This window comes from Callospermophilus lateralis, chromosome 2, assembly GCF_048772815.1.
Source record: "Callospermophilus lateralis isolate mCalLat2 chromosome 2, mCalLat2.hap1, whole genome shotgun sequence".
In the NCBI taxonomy this organism is placed as follows: Eukaryota; Metazoa; Chordata; class Mammalia; order Rodentia; family Sciuridae; genus Callospermophilus; species Callospermophilus lateralis.
In genome coordinates this window covers 62,082,662-62,098,582 of record NC_135306.1, presented here as the reverse complement: position 1 = coordinate 62,098,582, position 15,921 = coordinate 62,082,662, and the positions used below count along the sequence as shown (strand labels likewise).

Sequence of the window (15,921 nt, the reverse complement as noted above, 5' to 3'; positions counted from 1 at the left end):
AAGGAAACAGAGCAGGACTGGAGGTAAATTTCTGAGCTAGTGGCTCACCACATCTCACCTCTCCAAGTCCAAGCAGCAAAGCTCAGTCCCCATCAGGATTTTTGGGACTGAGTATGCCAGCTGTTTTGTATGTGAACCTTGTAGCCTGCCAAATGTCTGGGAATGAAGAGGAAAATTCCTAGTGCTTGCAGTGGTGACAGCTAGGAGGTAGGAGTGATACATTTTCAAGCCAGGAACACTAAGGATAGCTAGTAAACACCAAAAAATAAAAAGGAAGAAGGGATCCTCCTTTAGAACTGTCAGGAAGCATGATTTTGCTGACACTTTGATTTCAGAGTTTGAGCATCCAGATGTTGAGAGAATGCAAATTTTTGATGTAAGCCACCCAGTTTTTGGTACTTGAACAGCAGGCCTAGGAAACTTCTACAGAGAACATACTCAACAGTTATATAATCTTGAGTGAACTTTTTTTTGGGGGGGGAGGGGAGTGCTAGGGATTGAACTGAGTGCCTTAGGCATGCCGGGCAACTCCTCTTACTGACCTACATCCCCAGCCCTTGAGTGAACTAATTTTGAAAATGAAGTTTGTTATTAAGATTTAAAAGATCAAGCTGAATCTCTTTTGCAGATATTCTCCAAATACAGCCATAACCTTAAATCTTAAAACATTAACAAAAAATACTAGTAGGCATGTAAATATCATGAATAACTGTAGGGTCATTTGTAATCATCCCATTTTACAGTTTATACAGTACATTGAATTGAACCACATGATTGGAGACCCCTAACCACAACATTACTCATTTAGAAATTAATTTTCTTTATCAGAAAATTTAGTTTGTAGCTGGTCATGGTGGCACATGCCTGTAATTCCAGCAGCTTGGGAAGATTGGGAGTTCAAAGCCAGCTTCCGCAATGGCAAGGCACTATGCAATTCAGTGAGACCCTGTCTCTAAATAAAATACAAAATAGGGCTGGGGATGTGGCTTAGTGGTTGAGTGTCCCTGAATTCAATCACTGGCACTCCCCTCCATACCCCTCCCCCGCCCAAAAAAAGAAGAAAAAGAAAATTTAATTTGTAAATTTCTTTCAGAATACATATCAACAGAATAGTGAGTAAATTATAGAAGCATATGTATATGATTTCAGAATTGAAAATAGTGGGTTAGTTCTCTGATAGCTACAGGTACATATATTTAAGAGTACTCAGGGAACTTTAGAGTTGTGAATAGCGAGTCATTTCTTAATCTGACTGGTGGGTTTTTAGGTGTTCATTATTTATCATTTGTATACTACATATGTTTATATCAAATATTTTGTCAAAAACTTTATACTATCTGAGTCTATGGAAAGAACTACATTGACGAAAGTGGTGTATTACTGGTAATTACAGATAGGTATTTCCTTTCATATTCTTTATGGATAATCAAAGAATATGGAACTCAAATATTAGTTGGTGTAACAAAATTAGTAAGAATGTTTTAATAGTATGAAACTTTACAGAAGGATTTGTGAATACTCTATAGAATATATTTTTATGTTGCAAAATTATGTTTCTTATTGAAAGAAACTGCATTTTAAAATAACTTTAGCAGACTTTACATACACATGTATTTAGAAATAGAGTGTTGTAGAGGGTAAAATTGCTTCTGAGAAAAGTTTTTTTTTTTTTTTAATAGAATCAACAATTAATTTAGAGGCTTTAAACATGTTGATTCTTGCTATTTAGAGAGTTAAAAATAGTGCTCATTAAAATCTGGGCAAAATGCAAGTCACTTAGGAAGAGATGATACTAAAGAATACTAGTTATCTGCTTTACATCAAGATTTAGTAGTCTTAGAAACCTACATTATTGTATATTATTCTGTTTGTTTCAGAATGGGTGTGTAGAGTAAAAACCTCAGATTTGGTGTGCTTCTGACTCGCCAAACTAATTTACTCTTTTTTTTTTTTTGGTACCAGGGATTGAACTCAGGGCAGTTAACCACTGAGCCACATCCCCAGCCCTTTTTTGTATTTTATTTAGAGACAGGATCGCCTTAGTTGCTAAGTGCCCAGCTAAGTTGCTGAAGCTATCTTTGAACTCTTTTTTTTTTTTAGTTGTAGGTGGACACAATACCTTTATTTTTTATGTGGTGCTGAAAATTGAACCCAGTGCCTCAGGCATGTTAGGCAAGTGCGCTCTCTCTGAGCCACAACCCTAACCCTGTCTTTGAACTCTGGATCCTTCTGCCTCAGTCTCCCAAGCTTCAGGAATTACAGGCATGTGCTACCATACCTAGCCTAAATTACTCATTTTTAAAAATAAAAAAATTATAACATATTTAAATATTGAAACAATAAGAAATGAGAAATTAGTAAATAGTAAAACATATTAAGATTTTTAAATAAGTGATTAAATATTGTCACTCAGTGCCAGACTAGTTTTATGTTTATTAGACAGCTTATCATTAATGCCAATTATAAGAAAGGTCAGTTTTTAAAAAACCCTTTTCTGTTGGAATTACTAATCTCTCCTTGGTCTAGTATTTAAAAAAAAAAAAAAAGCTTTCAAAATTAACAGGTCAAAGAATCAGAAAGTTGAAAATCACACACACACAACAAAAAGGTAAAATAAAAAAATAAAAAATAAATGTACTACTGATTGTATCTTATATATATTTATTGAAGTTAATACACAAATTATATCTTCTTTTTTAAAATTTCCATCTTCTCCTTTCTGCCCTCTCCTCCTTATGTACTAGTTCAGGTTTCTTTTCTAGACTTTTATAATAGATTCTAAATTGGTCTCCCAAGCAGTGTTTTCTTCTGTATTCAGTTTTCCAAAAGGCCATCCATAATATCTTGTTTTTAACTTTTAATAGCTTTCTTGAGATATAATTGACATAAGTTGTGCATGTTTCCAGTATAAATTTTAATAGTTTTGACATGTATACATATATCAAACCATTCCCATTATCATAATAGTGAGTATTACCCCTAAATGTTTCCTCATGCCCCTTTGTAGTTGTTTCTTACTGCCCTCCTTCCCCCAGGTAATCACTCCTCTGCTAGCTTTTTCTCTATATAAATTAGTTTGCATTTTATTGAATTTTTATTTAAATGGAATCATATAGTGTATACTTGTTTTTTGGTGCATCTTTCACTTAACAAAACATAAACATTGGTATACTATTATTAACTAAACTATAGATCTGATTGAAATTTCCCCTAATTTTTCAAATTGATTATTCTTTTTGTATTTTAGAATTCTATCCATGACCTCACATTGCATTTAGTTATTTCTTCTTTGTCTCTTTCAGCCCTTGTTTCTCTTATTCTCCTTTTTATCATTTTGAGCCTTTTTGATTATTTTGTAGAATGTTTGTCATCTTGGGTCTGTTTGATTTTCTCTTGAATGGACTGAGTTTATGTAATTGTTGACAAGAAGACAACAAAAATGTTCCTTCTCAGAGCTTATGATATTCTTACTGGTAGGTGATGTTTACCTAGATCACTTGGTTAAGTTGGTGTCTGCCAGATTTCTCTACCGTGAAGTTACTGTCTTTCCTTTTGTAGTTAAAATTTTTGAAAAAGTAACTTGGGGGGAGATAATAGGCAAATCTTATTTCTTCTGGAACGCCTTCCTTCCTTCCTTTCCTTTCTTCCTTGGAACCCCTTCCTTTACTTTTCTTTCCTTTCTAAAACCCCTTCCTTTCCTTTTCCTTTTCCTTTCCCCTCTTCCTTTTCTTTCCCCTCCCCTCCCCTCCCTCCCTTCTTTCCATTGAACCCAGCGAGACTCTCTACCACTGAGTCTCATCCCCAGCTGTTTTATTTTTTATTTTGAGATAGGATCTCACTAAGTTGCCCAGGCTAACCTTGAAGTTAATGCCAATGCCTATGCCTGGCTTCCTGGAACTTTTTCTTATTAATTTTAGCATCACTGGATCATGTCTGCAACTAATAATATGTGGTGGCCACCTAATTATGAATCTCGCCTTCCTCTTTCCTACTACGTTTACTAATTGGAATTCTAATGTGAGGATATGCTGTCCCTTCTCTTTCAGTTATTCCATTAGTTACATCAATATGGCTTCATAGATAATTTATTCATTTACTTATGTCAATATGGCTACATAGATATTTATTCTACCTGGGCAGAATCCGATACTGTAATTATTTTGTTTAAATCTTTTACCTCTATTTTTTAATTTTATTTTTGTGTTTTAAGAGTCTTTTGGGCTGGGGTTGTGGCTCAGCAGTAGAGTGCTCACCTAGCACGTTCGAGGCCCTGGGTTCGATCCTAGCACCACATAAAAATAAATGAATGAAATAAAGTTATTGGATTGGAGCCGGCTTGGCTTGCGAGCCCCGCTGAGGAGCCGGAGCTTGGGCCGCAGCAGCAGCCACCGCGTCCGCCCCTGGTCCCTGGCCCCTCAGCGACGCTGAAGCGGCCCATGGAGTTCGAGGCGGCGCTGCGCCTCTCTGCCCGGCCCCACTCCGGGCCGCAGGCCCCCAGACGTGGAGCCACCGCCTCCGACTCTCCAGCAGCCCGCCCCGCCCAGCAGCGAGCGGCGCCTTCCAACTCCGAGCAAATTTTTCAGAACATAAAGCAAGAATATAGTCGTTATCAGAGGTGGAGACATTTAGAAGTTGTTCTCAATCAGAGTGAAACTTGTACTTCAGAAAGCCATCCTCACTCCTCAGCACTCACAGCACCTAGTTCTCCAGGTTCCTCCTGGATGAAGAAGGACCAGCCCACCTTTACCCTTCGACAAGTTGTAATAATATGAGAGGCTTTTAAAAGACTATGAAGATAAAATTCGGGAGGAGTATGAGCAAATCCTCAACACCAAACTAGCAGAACAGTATGAATCTTTTGTGAAATTCACACATGATCAGATTATGCGGCGATATGGGACAAGACCAACAAGCTATGTATCCTGAAGCTTTCTTGCATTATCTGGGTACCAGGTTTGACCTCAAGAGATGGCTGCTGTATACTTTTTGCAACTGGTTTGATATCACATTTCAGCTCCAAAACTTTGCATCCTGAGAACACTTAAACCTTTCTGCAGGTCCATTTTATACAACTTGAAAGACCTTAAAACTTTTTGGTTGCCACAAGCATATCTATCTTTTCTGCTCATCCAATAAACAGCTGTGCCCTACTGTGATAGATTTTCCAAACAAAAATACCTGAAGCAGCAGTTTAGCAAAATATGCCTTCAGTGGCAGCCAACAAATGGAGTTTCCCTAAGCACAGTTCTGTAAGAAGTGTATGTGAGAGTCTGTGTATGTGTGTGTATGTATGTATATTTTAAGTTATTATTTGTATTGTGCAAATTTCTTTTTTGATCTTGGGGATTCTGGCTGTGAATTTGATGCACGACAATTGTGGTTAAAAACATTTGCTTGGTCTATAGAAGACCATTAATGTTTTGTGACCATATAAGTTGTAACAGTGGATTGTTTTATGTGTAGGTATTATTGTTAAATACAGGGACTGTTTCCAGGCACAGAATATGAATCATAAGTTAGGATGGACATTACATGTGATTATGATGATATAGCAAAGGTCTCCTAGATCTACAAATGTGTGGTAAGAAGTTAGAACAAACTGGAGACAGGCCATTGACACATGGACTCTACCTAGTCATGTTAGGGGAAAAAAAAAAAATCTTTGACTCCAAGCCTTAAAATACCCCGTGGAGTCGCAGCTCACCTCATTTATACAATCAAAGAGCTCCCTGGACACTGAACCTCTAAAGGGAAACAGTCTCTCCTGGAGCAGAAGCATTGGGGTTTGCTCGGGAGCATAGTATAAGTGAGCAAGGGACTGGGCCAGGCCCCAGCAGCACTGCTACTTGGGAGGACCACTTCACCTTTGTATTAGTTATTAAAAATACAATTCAGATTCTTTGGTCAGGTTCCCCCAAATTCTTCTGAGGTGTCCATGTTAAACTGCTTGAGCTTTGTTTTGGCAACCTCCTACCCGAAGTTGCTTATAGGCTGTTCTTCACCTTGTTTCCAAGGCTGCAGAGCAGAAAGTAGCCTCTGTTTTGAGGAGGTGGAGTTAAATATACGTTTATTTTTTACTGTGACTTGTTCAGAACCACATTTTACAAAATGCCTTGTTTCCTTTATTGTTTCTGGAAAGGAAAGTTCTATTAAAATTGTTTTAGTTTGAACATAGAATAGTTTTTTAAATTATGGCTTATTTTGAAAATTTTTGAGTTTAATTCAAATGTATGCCAATACCTTCCAAAGTGAGGTAATATTCAGAGACAGTTGTTCTGATCAGATGGCTTAGAGAAATTTCTGGAATATTCACATTCAAAGATTCCTTATTAATGAATGTCTGACTTAAATCTAACCAAAAACTGCAACATTATTCTTTGTACATTTTCATTATATAGTGTTAACAAGCTTAGTTGCAAATAAAATACTTAAGCTAAAAAAAAAAAAAAAAGAAAGAAAGTTATTGGGTCCAACTACAACTAAAAAAAAATTATTTATTCATTTTTTTTACAAGAGTCTTTTATATATTCTGGGTACAAGTCCTTGATGTAAATATGTGGTTTGCAAATATTTTTTCTAGTCTGTGACATATCTCTGTCAATAATGTGTTTTGAGGAGAAGTTTTGTTTGTTGTGGTACTGAGGATTAAACACAGAAGTACTAACCACTGCACCACCTCCCAGTTCTTTTTTATATTTCATTTAGAGATGGGATCTTGCTGAGTTGCTAAGTACCTCGTTAAGTTGCTGAGGCTGGCTTTGAACTCACATTCTCCTGCCTCAGCCTGCTGATTTCTGGGATTACAGGCATGTGCCATGTTGCCCAGCAGGAGAAGTATTTTTTATGAAGATCATTTTGTCAGTTCTCACTTTTAAACCAGGTCTTTTGTGTCTTATGTAAGAAATCTTTGCCTAACCAAAGGCCACAGAGGATTTTCACCTGTATTTCTGAATTTCTATGGATTAGGTTTTACATATAAATCTATAATAATCTATAAATTGATAGGTGCATAGAACAAAGTATGAATTGAAGTTCATTTTTAGAAAATACATTACGTGAAATATATTTAAATATATCTATATATTAACTGTTACAAAATATAGTATATAGATGTCTTATTGTTCCAGCACCATTTGTTGAAAAGATGCTCTTATGACCATTGAATTAGCTTTGCATCTTTCTATTGATTTTTCTATTTTTTAAACTATTCTGTTTCATTGTTCTGTTTGCCTCCCTTGATTGCCAACACCACACATTCTTGATCACTCTAGCTTTATTAAGGATCTATCCAGGAAGTGTAAGTCTTATAAGTACTTTTTTTTGGGGAGGGGGGTACTGGGGATTAAACTAAGCCCCCACCCTTTTTTAAATTTTTTTTTTTTTTTTTAATTGAAACAGGGTCTCGATGAGTTGCTTGAGGCCTTGCTGAGTTGCTAAAACTGGCTTTGAACTTGTGATCTTCCTGCTTCGTCCTCCCAAATCACTGAGATTACAGGCTTGGGCCACCATGCCTGGCTTTAAGTACATCCTTTTAAAAAGCTGCTTTGTTATTTTAACTTCTGTTGCAGAGTCAAGTTTCTTTTCTAGATAGTTACAATAAATCCTGATTTCTATCCCAAACTATGTTCTTATTTTCATCTTATGCAAATGACACCCAAAGTACTTATTTTTAACCTTTACTTGATGGCTTCTTAGAAACTTATATATTTCACTTGCAGAGATTAACAAAAAGCCTTTAAAGGATGACCTGTGAAACATGGAAAACAGTATTTCAACTGTTTATTGTAAGGCTAAAATAAAAGAAATACACAAACACCACATTCTAGTAGGCAGATTTCCCACAGGGATGCAGTTAGCCATTCAAAACAACTTGATGTATATACTAGGCTTGAACAAAGTAAATAAATTGTGTGAAATTAGAGCAGGGTTTCTCACTGCCAGAAACTACAAATAATCAAGGGGACATTCTAGAATGAATGCTAAATATTCTGGATTATAGTCAGAGATGATAGTAGGAATTCCTGTGAGATACACACGCATACATATACACACACATACATATACATATATATATATATATATATACATACACATGAATAATATATTTGCATATAGAAAAATTAATAGATCATGCATTGGAATATTTTCACCACTGTGCTACATCTCCAATCCTTTTTATTTATTATTTTTGGAATTTTGAGACAGGATCTCACTAAGTTACTTAGGGCCTTGCTAAGTTGCTGAGGCTGATCTCAAACTTACAATCCTCCTGCCTCAGCCTACTGAGTTGCTGTGATTATAGGTGTAAGCACTGTGCCTGGCTTCAGATCTCATTTCTAAAAAGTATTTAATAAAAAGAAACAGAAAACTGGGCACAGTGGTGTATACCTATAATCCCAATGACTTGGGTGGCTGAGGCAGGAGGATGGCAACGTGGGCATCTCAAAATAAAAAATATGAAGGGCTGGAGGTGTAGCTCAGAGTTGAGTACCTCTAGGTTCAAAAGAGGACTCCCTGGAAAAATGGCTGACTGAAGGGCTAAGGCAGGGAAAGTACAAGATGACCTTAGAGCACATTATGGTGCCAGAACCTTAGAAAATGAGGGTATGCTTAAGGGAGACCCAGGAGTCAGCCTGAAGTATAATAATTGCTACAGAGAAGATCTATTAATGAATTCTAAAATTAATGTCTGTGAATTTATAGGGAAAATGGGATAAGAAGATCTATTAATGAATTCTAAAATTAATGTCTGTGAATTTATAGGGAAAATGGGATATTTGCATAGGCTGAGGGGCATTCTTTAAAAAAAAAAAAAAAAACTGCCAGAACTATACTCTTTAAAAGTGGCAAAAGTGAAAGACTATGAACCTGTAACAAATTTGATCTTAATTAGTGAAAACCATAAGTGATGTCAGGATTTAAATGACTAAGAACATCTTATATTCTTCTTGAGCTAGGAAAGTCCTAAAAAACTAAACATTTGGTTCAGTAGGGCAACAGAGAGAAGGAATCTTAGCAGGGAGTAATAATAAGGGAATGAATGACAGAATAGTGAAGGGTTGACACAAGCTGTGGCTTTGGTGGCCTGTTTTTGTATAGCCTGGAAGCAAAGAATAGTTTTATGTTTTATATTATTTGAAGAAGGAAAAGAAAAGAATATGTGGCAGAGTCTGTATGTGTCTCACAGAGCCTGAATTGTTTGCTCTTTGATTCTTTTCAGAAAGTTTGCAGGCCTTTGACACAGAAGAATGAATGAACATGATTGTAATTCTTCTCCAATTTTATAAAATTACTGGGAGAGGGGTCCTTGATTATAATTGTATATATTTTTTCCTTTTAATGATGTTATATTCTTTTATATATTTTGAAACTTTATTAATAGACATGTATAATTGTTTGCCTTCCTAATGAATTTACCATTTTAATAGGAAATTTTTCCTTATATGTAATGATGTTTCTTAAATTAAGCACTATTTTTTCTGAGTTTAAACATTCCAGCTTTTTATGGTTTACTGTTTACATGGTACATATTTTTCTATTTTATTTTTGATCCTTTTGTATTATTGTATTCAAAGGCCATTTCTTATAGATAACATATAGATGAGTTTTAGTTTTTTAAATTATATTTATCATAAATATTGTTATGGTTAACTGTAGCTTTCTGTTGCTGTGACAAAATACCTGACATGAACAGCTTAAAAGGAGGAAAGATTTGCTTTTGCTCATGGTTTCAGAAGTTTCAGTACATGGTCAGCTGACTCTGCTGCTTTTAGGCCAGTGGTGAGATAGAACATCATGGCAGGGAGAACATGGTGAAGCAAAGCTGCTCACCTCATGATGACTAGGAAGCAGTGGGATAGAGGGAGGGTAGTAGGCACTGGGGACAAATAAACCCTTCAAGGACATGCCCCCAATGGATTACCACTTCCAGCTAGTCCGTGCATCCTAACATTTCCACCATCTCTCAATAACACTACTAGCCGTGGACCAAATTTTCAACATATGAGCCTCTGGGAGACTTTTCAGATCCAAACCATAACAGTCTACCAATTTGCTATTTATTTTCTAATTATCTCTTCCTTCCCCCCCCCCCCCCCCATTACTTTGGATTGCCAGAATATTATCTTAGAATTCTACTTTAAATTTCTTGGTTGGCTGTTAAATCTGTACTTCTTTGCCTTGGGAAGAGAGGTGGTGATGGTTGTGATTACAGTATAGTTCATTATCACCCTGTATTTAGAAATAACGTTTTTACTGTTTAACATAAAATATAGGAACTTTGCATTAGTATAGTTCCATTTACCTCTCTTTTGTATGTATATGTGTAGTACATATATATACATATATATATATATAATTATATCTCTTCAATTTTTTATCAATCCAAAAATTATAACAGTTTTTTCTGTTCACCCATATTAATCATTTCTGGTATTCTGTTTCCTCTTGAGGATCTGAAAAATCATATTTCTGCCCCACTCTCTTTTTTCTTCTTGGACTCCTTCTATTAATATTGCTTGATATGATCCCTCTTGTTTTTAACAATGCTTACTTTAGTCTTTTTTTTCTCTGTGATTTTCAGATCAGATAATTCCTACTAATTTTAATACAGATTCAGTCTATATAATTCATAAAATTATGAGTTTCCCTGTATATGTTTTTCAGCTCTAGAATTTCCATTAGATTCTTATGGGGGGAGGTATGAAAAGTTGTTTATGAGGGGAGGAGCAGATGAGGAGGGAGAGCCAATTTCTTTTGTATGGTTTCATTTTCTGTTTTGAGATTTCTCCCTTTGTCTTCACTCATTATGAGTATTTTTCCTTGAACATGTTTATAATACCTTGATTTAAAAATTTATGTTAAGTTCAACTTCTGGGCCATACCTCTTTATCAGTTTCTCTTAACAGTTTTTTCTTTTAAATATGAGTTATCCTTTCTTGCTCCTTCACATGCTTATTAATTCTTGACATTCTTTATAAATTATAAAAACTAGATTTTGTTGTGTTCCTCCAAAGAGTGTTATGTTCATGCAGGCTGTAACTTTTATCTCAATTCAATTATCTATTTCTCTTATGGTAGGCAATATCTAGTATCTTCCTTCATTTCTCTCAACTGCCACCTGTTGCTTTTTCATCAGATGCAGTTTAGTCTTTCCCATGAAGGGGAAAGTCTTTCCCATGTAGTTTAGAGTAGTTTAAGTGTGATTTTTGAGATTGATTTTCCCTGAGGCACCCGTTCTTTTAGAATTTCCTCCAGAGCTTTCCAGCAAGAGTAGCAGGTCTGAGCTTTATTTTCTGTTTTTTGCCTCAAGTAATTAAATCTGCCACTTTTTTTACCCCTGAATCAGATACAGATTGGATTGCAAATTTAGGCAAAAAGCAAGATTTATAAAATATATATAATATGTTTATATATGTATATATTGGTAACACAGATTGAACCCAGGGGCACTTATTCACTGAGTTATATTCCCCCCCACTTGGTCATGGTGCATAATTCTTTTTATACATTGTTGAATTTGATTTGCTAATATTTAAAAAAAATTTTATAGTTGTCAATGGACAGAATGTCTTTATTTTATTTGTTTATTTTTATGTGGTGCTGAGGATGGAACCCACTGCCTCACTCATGCTAGGTAAGTGCTCTGCCACTGAGCTACAGCCCCAGGCCTGTTAATATTTTTTGAGAGTTTATGTAACTATATTCCTGAAGGATTTTGATATGTAGTTTACTTTTCATGTAATGTCTTTTTCTGGTTTTGGTATTAGGATAATGGTCGCCTCACTAACCTTCTTAGCGCCTCCCTAAGTTGCTAAAGCTGACTTTGCACTTGGGATCCTTCTGCCTCAGCCTCCTGAGTCCCTGGGATTACAGGCGTGTGCCATTGTGCCTGCCAGATTTACAAATTTTACCTGTGGCGTGTCATGTCTTTCAGGATAGCTACCTTCCAGTTTTTGCCTATTTTAGGTTGATTTCCAATGCCTTGAAATACTTCATTTTCTAGATTCTTGTCCGTATGTCCAGGAGGGTTAGTTCAACCAAGTTTCTCTGGCATTGCCTGAAGCCTCTTCTAAACAAACAGCTTTTGAATTTCCTTTTCTAGATTCTTTACACATATATAAAGATTTACATAACTTTTTGTACCTTTATTTTATTTATTGATTTTTTTTATGTGATGCTGAGAATCAAACCCAGTGCCTCACATGTGCTAGTCAAGCACTCTACCATTGAGCCACAACCCCAGCCCTCTAGTTTCTTTTCCACTTTTATAGTGCAGATTATTAGTTAAGTATGTTTTATTTAGATAATACTCTTTGCTTTAAAGTCCAGTTTATCGATCATTTCTTTCAACATTGTGCTTTTGGTGTCATTTACAAAAAGCCTTTGCCATACCTAAAGCTGTTTAGATTTTTCTACTGTTTTCTTCCAGGGGTTTTATATTTTACATTTAGGTCAGATTTATTTTAAATTAATTTTTTAATTAGATTTATTTTCATGAATGTTGATGTTCATTAATTCTAGCACTATTTGTTGACAAGACTATCTTTTCTTTCTTATATAGCCTTTGCTTCTTTGTCAAAGATCAGTTGAGTGTATTTGTATGGGTCTATTCCTAGACTCTGTGATCTTTTTCTTTGATTGATTTGTTTCTTCTTTAACCAGTAAGTTTTGAAGTTAGGTAATAATATCATGGTCTCCAACATGTTCTTATTCAGTATTGAGTTGGCTCTTCTTCATCTATTGCCTTTTCATATAAAATTTAGAGTGCATTTGTTGATGTCTACAAAATAACTTACTGGGATTTTGACTGAGATTACATTTAATCCATAGATCAAATTGGGAAGAACTGACATGTTAATAGTATTGACTCTTTTGTTTATTAAAGTAGGATATCTTTTATTTAGTTCTCAGAGTTTTATGATATTCCTCATGTAAATGTTATATAAAGTCTGTTAGATTTATACACCAAATATTTCATTTTTAAAAAGCTAATATAATGGGAAAATATTTTTTATTACAAATTCCATTTTTTCTTTGCTGGAATATATGAAAGTGATTGGCTTTTTTATATTATCTTTGTATTCTGCAACTTTGCTATCATTGCATATCATTTCCAGAGGTTTTGATGTTCTTTTGGAATTTCTACATAAATGATCATATTACCTTATAAATAAAGATAATTTTATTTCTTCCTTCCCAGTATGTATATGTTTTATTTTATTTTCTTGTCTTATTAAATTAGCTAGGACTTGTGCTATTATGTTGAAAAGCAGTGGATAGCAGGAACATCCTTGCCTTTGTTCCTGTTCTTGGTGGAAAAGCTTGGAATTTCTTACTACAAAGTATAATATTAGTTGTGGATTTTTTGGTAGGTGTTCAGATTGAGGAAGTTCCCACCTATTCCTAGTTTGGTGAAAGGTTTTTGTTTGTTTGTTTTTATCATAAATGAGTGTTGGAGATATTAAATGCTTTTTCTGCATTTATTGTTATAATCGTGAGTTTTACTTCTTTAGCCTGTTGATGTGATTTATTAATTTATTTTCTAATGTTTGGCCAGGCTTGTGTGCCCGGGATCTAGCCCACTTGGTTATGGTACATAATTCTTTTTATAAATTGTTGAATTTGATTTGTTAATATTTTTTTAAGAGTTTATGTATCTATATTCCTAAGGGATTTTGGTGTGTAGTTTACTTTTCATGTAATGTCTTTTTGTGATTTTATTATTAGGATAACAGTGGCCTCACAAAATGTGTTAGGAGGTATTTTCCCCCGTTTCTATTTTCTGGAAGACCTTGTAGAAAACTCGTATAATTTCTTCTTTAAATATTTTGTTGAATTCACCTGTGAGCACATCTGGGCCGTTTTTTTTTTTTTTCTTTTCTGTTTTGTAATGTAATTTTATTAATTATTGACTCCTTTTCTTTAATAAATAGAGGCCTAACACATTATTTTTCTTTTTGGTTGATTTGCTTAGAATGTTGAAAGCTGATAGTTTAATATTAGATTGTTTATTTCTCAAATACTTCATAGTGTTCTGTTATTTTGTTTGTATGTGTTTTATGGGATTAATAAAAATACAACTATTTTCTTCCAGCCTAGTGTGTTAATTGTAACCTACAAGGAACCTACAAAATCATCTACTCAGTTCGGATCCTACAGACAAGCTGAATGGAGACCAGATAGTACCATGATAGCTGTGTCAGTAAGTAGATTTTTTAATTTAAATAGTGTTTTCTTATAAAATCATTATATTGCATCTACACTTGATTGTCTTAAATGACTTCTTTCAATTTTCCACACATCTAAGTATTTATCTTTTCATAATAGGAATTGCTGTATTGATTCTTCTATACTGCTACTGTGTTCTCTATTCTTCCACCTAATATATATCTTTGTTGATTTTACCACTTCCTGTCATCCTTAAATATAGCATCTGTATCCTTTTCTATGTAATCATCTTACTTTCTTGTTTTGTCCTTGACATCTAATCCAGCTTTTAAAAGATTTGTCCATATTCACATGGTACTTCTGAATTTATATTTTAAGTTCTGCCTTCCAGTTTTGGAGGATATCCTATAAAATAATAAGCTTTGTTTCTCATATCTATTGGAATCTATTTCTGCATTTCCATTAGATGTGCCTAGAAGTGCTTCATTTTATCTTTTCAATTTTTATTTTTTCAGTATCATCTTTAGGGATGTCATTATCATCTAATTTTCCATAGTAATAATATGTATGGTTAACATTTACTGAGTCTATGTAAGTACTATATTGTAATAAGTTTACATGGATCATCTCATTTAATCTTTAGGTCAATGCTTTGAAGTATGTACTGGTATCCTTTATAATAAAAGAGTAAATTGAGACTATGAAAAACTAATAAGTCCTATCCAAGATTATACAGATAGTGTGTACCAGAGAAATAAGATATAAACTTAGGAACACAGATTTTGTGTACTAGACTACGACTAGACTAATCTCTCTCTCTCTGTTTTCAGTCTTTTTCTAGTCTGTGCTACATTATGCTGACTATATTACTTATCAGAAAATGCCCCAAATAGACAAAAATATTAAGTAGTTCTGTACTGCTTATAGCAGGAGTTGACAGACAACCACCACATATTACCAGATCTATCCTGCTGCCTGTTTGTGTGTAGTCCATCAACTAAGAATAGTTATTACCTATTTAAATGATCAAAATAAATCAATCAAAATAAATCAATTTTATACTTGAAAATTATATGATAATTTAATTTCTGTGTCCATAAATAAAGTTTTATTGAAGCACAGAAATGCTCATATATTTATGTATTGTTTGTGACTTCTTTGAACTATGATAGCAGATTGAGTTGAATAGTGTGGACAGCAACCATATGTGAGGCTCTCAATGCTTTACTCTTCTATTTGGTGTATTATAAATTATAATTATACATTATGAATTAGGTGGCAAAGTATTTTGCTTATTAATGCAATGAATTACACTGTAGCTATGCCTAAAGAATAAAAGTTGATATTACCAGACTAAGCACTCATCACAGTATTTACTGTTCAAAGTAATAGTCACAAAATTAAGGTATTTAAAATAATAGTCACAGAATTTATTCACAAAAAATGAAATATAAAAAGTGCACTCAATATAAGCTTGATTCTTGGTGAGTTAATAAATGTTAGAATTGCTTCTAGTTTATTTGAATGATCAATGCTGAGTGTGAAGTAACTGAGAATTACTCTGAATAAATATCCTATGTGGAACAACTTCTGATGAAAAATTCTCAAAGAAGTTGAGAAAACTCTAATTCAGTACAATCTGAAGAGGAATCCACTAAGGTGTGCCTTAATTGATGTTGGTAAAAATACATGTAACAGAAAAAGACTTAGTTGGGCAGACTTACAAAGCTTGTGAAAATGTAAGGCTTTTTA

The 15,921-nt window shown here is 34.3% G+C and overlaps 1 protein-coding gene and 1 pseudogene across 4 annotated transcripts in view; both read left to right on the top strand.

Annotated features, from left to right (window-relative positions):
* The window catches only part of Ric1 (RIC1 partner of RAB6A GEF complex), a 111,360-nt gene that overhangs the window by 17,182 nt on the left and 78,257 nt on the right, over positions 1–15,921 (top strand). For 3 of the 4 annotated variants that reach the window (XM_076845998.2, XM_076845999.2, XM_076845996.2), the window contains exon 2: positions 14,096–14,203. In XM_076845998.2, the coding sequence (XP_076702113.1) occupies positions 14,096–14,203 (108 nt within the window). Of the gene's footprint in view, positions 1–14,095; positions 14,204–15,921 lie in introns of those variants that run through there. The other variant, XM_076846000.2, reaches the window with a different exon arrangement.
* On the top strand, positions 1,346–5,032 carry LOC143392081 (akirin-1 pseudogene; annotated as a pseudogene).